The sequence below is a fragment of the Phoenix dactylifera genome, chromosome 12 (assembly GCF_051530095.1).
Source record: "Phoenix dactylifera cultivar Ajwa chromosome 12, Ajwa_hap1_PhDact_Kaust_v1.1, whole genome shotgun sequence".
Taxonomy (NCBI): domain Eukaryota; kingdom Viridiplantae; phylum Streptophyta; class Magnoliopsida; order Arecales; family Arecaceae; genus Phoenix; species Phoenix dactylifera.
In genome coordinates this window covers 22,715,340-22,720,917 of record NC_143201.1, presented here as the reverse complement: position 1 = coordinate 22,720,917, position 5,578 = coordinate 22,715,340, and the positions used below count along the sequence as shown (strand labels likewise).

Genomic DNA, 5,578 nt, shown 5'->3' with positions numbered 1-5,578 from the left:
GTGGACCTTATCTTCCGTGATTCTTCTCGCCAATGATCTGATTAGTATTTAATAAGATTTTTGAGGGATCTGTCGTTCTTAGCTCTGACTGGTATCTAACAACTATCTATTTGTGTAAATATAGATTTTAGAATACAATTCGGAGCCCACAGGAGGCTTTGAAAGTGTTATTGATCATAATCCTTTCCAGGAAAGATCCCAAGTTCAAAATATTACATCAGTCGCTTCCACGCCTATGGTGTTTCTGATTGATGGCTCCAACTTTTATCCTTAATGCTTTAGAAAAAGATCCGAAGTCTCGTTTGCATCAATTCCTAAAACCAGGTAGTCCTTTCCCTTAAAGCTGACAATGCCAAAGATAAGAACTCTTAAGTAGCTTCTAGTTTTCAGTTTATTATGTCACCATATTTTCTGTTGCTTAGTTGCTCGCTCTCTAATCAAATGCCTGAATTAGTGTTTCTGCTCTCTAATTATGCAATCAGAGCAAAATATGAAATGTGTTAGTTCCTAATTGTAATGTTGTTCTGCATTCATCCTATCTGAATTATAATGCGAAGTTCTGAACCAATGTATTCACAACACAGCAACATTTCACTGCACCTGAAAAATCTCAACATCGTAAAGATTCTTTTCCATTCATAATTAATGTGCAGAACATCTTCAGGCATTTGAAGCAAGTGGCATCCTTTGCGAAGTTTGAAACTATCATAACATATATACAGGGGTTTAAATTTGATAGACTTGTCAAAATAACGCCATCATGCAATCCCACCTGACACTTTGCTTGATTCATGTCATGTTCCTCAATTCTTTTTTGGTTTATCCCTCTTGCATCACCAAATCTATGGTAGAATTATTTTGGCACCAACAAAGCAGCAACTTTTCAGTGTTAGTGCACACGAATGAGGTGTGGTTGAGACTGCAAGGAATGAGACTGTACCCTTTCGCCATCAAACGTAGAGACAGGAATATCTCGAGTCACCTGCAATGTTAATTGATCCAAACTGGAAATGTCAACAATGATGAAAGGAAGCACAGTGATCCCCAGAGCACCAAAAGGGAACAAGAAGTACCCGTTGATGGCGTCGGCGATGAAATGTGGTTAGAGCTCTTGCCACTACGAAGACTGGTAGAAGTATTCCAGCAGTCCTCAACATCAGCAGCTTTAATAAATATGTACAAATAAACAATCAAAACATTAAAAGACAGACTTTCAGAACCTATCGACCTCTATGAATGTGTTAACAATATGATTTTATTCTGTTCCATAAGAGCTTTACTGAGAAAAGTGTGAATGAGTACTGCTCGGCGCCACTTATTATGAGAGGAAGAGTATGGCGAAGAACCAAAAGAACCATAAACTGCATACGGATGAAAACGGGGTTCATTAGATCAAAACAACACAAGGAAAAGGAAGCCAGAATATGAACCTTTCAGACTTATTGTTACCAACTGAAAGCAACTCACAGTAATGGTAACCAATCGACAATAAATTGCGCTTCTGGTGCTTGCAGCTGAATGCTCATCATAGTCGGAACCCATGAGACCACGATCTGATGGAACCATTGTTATGATCTCAGAATCATGCAGATCCTGTCGGGAAATCTCCCAGCTTCCCCTGATAAAGATGCAGAAGCTATATTGGAAATGCCTATAAGACAGACATGTAATTGTACTGTTGCCACTATTCTTATATCTAATTTCTCTATTCACTGTACATACTTGGAGTACAAATACACATACACATGTATGGGTGGATAACAAAATGTACCTGAAGTTCATGGGGATACTTCCATAGTGAAACAACGGAGGCGGAGCGGTATAACCTGGCTTGAATTGCTGGCATTCAATAATTAACCATAAGAATTTTAGCCAATGCTCTCCTATCATATATCCATCATGTACAAGAAAAGAAAATAACAAGTTTTTTTCATGCAGGATCTAGGCGCATGCATAGGTGAAGACACCTAAATGCACAAAACACAAGTTACCACTCATGCGCAGGCCCCATCTAGCACCTGCTTGGGAAGCACAGTGATCATCTCACGTGCCTGCTCGCATAAAAGTGCTTGCAGGGGTAGCATTCATTTTTGGTATACAATTTATTTAAAGAGCAAGGGATCCGTAGGTCCAGATAAATGAGCATCACCTGCAGGCAAATCTCACAAATGATGTCACCCTTCTCATTACACCACCGCTGTACACATTTTCGGTGAGCATACTGCAAGTAAGAAGAAAGTAATTGCATCAGATCAAGATTTGCCTTTCAAGTTGAGTATATGATTATATCGAAAAGAAAGTGATTGCAGTGAATTGAGATTTTCCTTTCAAATCCAGTATCGATTATATTTGAGACTCCAAACAGGAAGAAAGATTGAGCAAAAACTTAAATAAATAAAGCTCTGTATACGGACATTTCACCTAAGCAGGGCTACATAGAGAACATAGCTAAAGAGATAGAAGAAGTCTTACACTACAGAAAGTAAAAAATGACAGTCACATTTAGGGTACGTAACAAGAAAGCTATGAAAATTACGTAGAAATGGGGGAAACAGGGTGGAGTATTCGTAAACTGAAAGATTTCATCTTCAAGCTCGTTTCCTTTTGCTTACTTCTAGAGCACTTTCACAGGGCATAAATTTCGAAGGGATTGCTAAAGAGATAGCAGTAGAAAAGAGCAGTCAAAATCCATGGCAAATGGATGAGAGCAGATCAATCCAAAACACAGGAGGAGAAAGCATCTTCCATTCACTTGCATGAGATCAGATGGAGAACCAGAATAACTTTTCACATGGCATCGTGACAGTTATAAATCATGTTTTCAATTACGACAAATTTCAACATAAAGAATTTAAATTAAAGTAAATTTAAGTTAAAATTAGTAATTCTTGCACAAAGCACCTGCTTATCAGCATAATCATGTAAGTTTAAATTTGGATTAAATGAGCCCCTGAGCTGACATCTGTCAGGTAGCAGTCAAAGAAAATTAAAAAAAAAATAGCTTCCAAACTAAAGTTACAGAATACTTTATTAAATACCCAAACAATGCACAGATTTTTTTTTAAAAAAAAACTACATATGAAATTCAAATTTCAAAGGAGAAGCAGCCTCTATCCATATAGGAAGATTTATATGGAAAGGGAAACATAGAATGCATGAAGTGCTGTAACAATTTACACTGCAGAGGAGATCGCGATAGTGGTCTCTATATTATGTTCAGAACAAAGTGTCATAAATCATAGTCCTTGCCTGTCTTTAGTTCATACCCATAGGAATCAGAAGTAGATGTTAAAATTGTAAACTGAAGCAACATTAGGCAATATGGCTCCATAATCTTCCTTTCATCTAAATGTATCATGTCAGAAACCTATTCTCCCGAGTAATACACCAATCGGTGAAGTGCATCAGGATTGACAATTGGTAATTTTCAGGAACCAGAAGCCTCGCAACTTCCATCAAAATCTTTACAAAAAATGGAACCGATGTATGCCAATCTTTCGTTATTTACTTAATGTTTCTTATACTTCGACGAATCTACTAATCAATATGTTGCTCATCATGAACTAGAACTCAAGTGCATGATACAAGTTGATTTGCACTAAGGCTTCACTAAGAAAACCAAATTATCGAGCAGAAGGAATATTTATACATGTAAAAAATGCAGACTCAGGTTATATCTAATTAAGCTCCCTTTACCTTTAAACTGCCACAGCATGCACAGGGAATCTCCATGTTGGAATCCACATCTTCCTCTTGGCAGATTCGGCACTCGACCAATTTTTGCAGGGATGTCTTATCTGCAACAATTATCTCCTGAGCTAATTCACTCCCGGGATCCTCCAGTGATGCCGAGACAGGCCCAATTTGCGCTTGTTTTCTGCTTGCAATGGCTGCTTCAAGCGTTGACTCAGTAAGCAGGCGGTCCACCAGCAAAGCAAGATGGTCTCCCATCCCTCCAGGATTGTGACAAACAAAACACAGAATACGATGACAAATAATTCAAACTTTAAAAACAATGAAAGTGATATGGAAAAAATGAGAAATGAGCCCCAAAGATGGAGAAAAGAGCGACCTTTCCCAAAAACAACAAGAGATTAAACCGGAGGATAAATTTAAAAGAAGAAACAACAACATAAACTAAAAGAAAACAACAACTTGATCATATACAGACAATCGAAGGAAGAGATTAAGAATAAGAAAACCACATAAATAAGGACAAATAGAAAAAATATATAAAAAAGAAGACATCTTTATAAGCAACTTGGGAGAGGAAGTGAACTTTTTTTTTTAAGAGAGAGAGAGAGAGATCAAAGAGGAAAATAAACCCACAGAAAAAGCAGGGGGGGGGAGCAAAATCCCCAAACAACTCTTCAAAATTCAAAAACAGCTCAACCAAAAGAGGAAACTCCTTTATTGATAGAAGCCAGCAATGAACCAAAAAGATGGAAGGTGTCAAGTGCGGGAACCCAATAAAGCCCTGTTCTATAAAGGAAGGCCAGCGAAGAGGAAAGCGAAGGAAGAAAAATGGCCAAAGGTAAAGGAAAACCAGAAAAGGAAGCTGAATCCACCACAAGACAGGAGCCTAGCAGCTCAAAACTAAGGGGAAAGAAAGCAAGAGAAGAGAACTAACCAAATGGAAAAGGTGGCAGCTTTGTTGTGGTTCCTGAGAGCTCTTTTCTTCTCTCTTTCCCAGAAGTGGAAGGCTAAGGAAAACCAAGCCTGTGAAGGAGAAACCCGAGCAGTCGAAGGAGAAGAAGGAGACTTACAAGGTGGGATAAGGATATGCTGGTAGCGGAGGAAGAGAAGGAAGAGAGAAGAGAGGAGTGGTGGAAGAGAGAGGACGGGGGGTTTAAGGACGAAGCAAGAGATGGAGTGGGGTGGGGTGTTACAAAGAACCCAAGCCAAAGTCTCCAAAATTTAAATACTATCCTCTGAATATTTTGTCATTCTCATACCACCCATCTTTCCCTCTCTAATATTTCCCTGCAGTAACACTACATTCTTACCTTCCTATTTAACCATTCTCATACACTCCACTCTCCCCCCTTCGTGTGGCTCTCTCTCTCTCAATATAGCCATCTGAATTTCCCCAAAAAACTTCTATTATGTGGTGGTGTTGTGTTTCAGGCCAAACATGTTTATAAAAAAATAATAGAACTATAGATTGAGTCGCTGATCATTTTAAAAAATTTGGATCAGGAAAAAAAAAACTACTTAGATTGTTTTTTTTTTATTTTTTTGTTTTTTTGGATATATTCATATTAGAAGTACACGATTTATTTGATGTAGAAAAAAAAATCTCTTGCGAGACCAAAAACACTCTTGGCATGGGACCAACGGCAGGGACACGTTTGCCACAATGTTGGCAACTTGGCAACACTGTTTCAGCCGTTTAAAAGGCCCACGCACAGGGACATTTTGTTCAACTACATGTGATGGATTTTAACTTCTCGCCAGGCTCGTCAACTACATGGAATCTAAGGTTGGTAAGGAAAGGGTAGTTGTTACAGTTGCAGTCAATTTCTATATCTTTTCCTAGAAAGTGGAGAGAAAAAAAAAGAAACAAATAGAAGCTATT

At 38.3% G+C, this 5,578-nt stretch overlaps 1 protein-coding gene across 1 annotated transcript; it reads right to left on the bottom strand.

Moving 5' to 3' along the window:
- Nucleotides 1-608: 608 nt before the first annotated feature.
- On the bottom strand, nt 609-5,112 carry LOC103719010 (uncharacterized). The gene is made up of 8 exons (XM_008808054.6): nt 4,631-5,112; nt 3,697-3,953; nt 2,150-2,221; nt 1,772-1,839; nt 1,468-1,618; nt 1,281-1,361; nt 1,074-1,163; nt 609-982 (listed from the first exon to the last, which is right to left on the bottom strand). The coding sequence occupies exons 2-8, from the start codon at nt 3,949-3,951 to the stop codon at nt 890-892; spliced, it is 810 nt and encodes a 269-aa protein (XP_008806276.3). The 5' UTR covers nt 3,952-3,953; nt 4,631-5,112; the 3' UTR covers nt 609-889.
- Between the last annotated feature and the right edge of the window lie 466 nt (nt 5,113-5,578).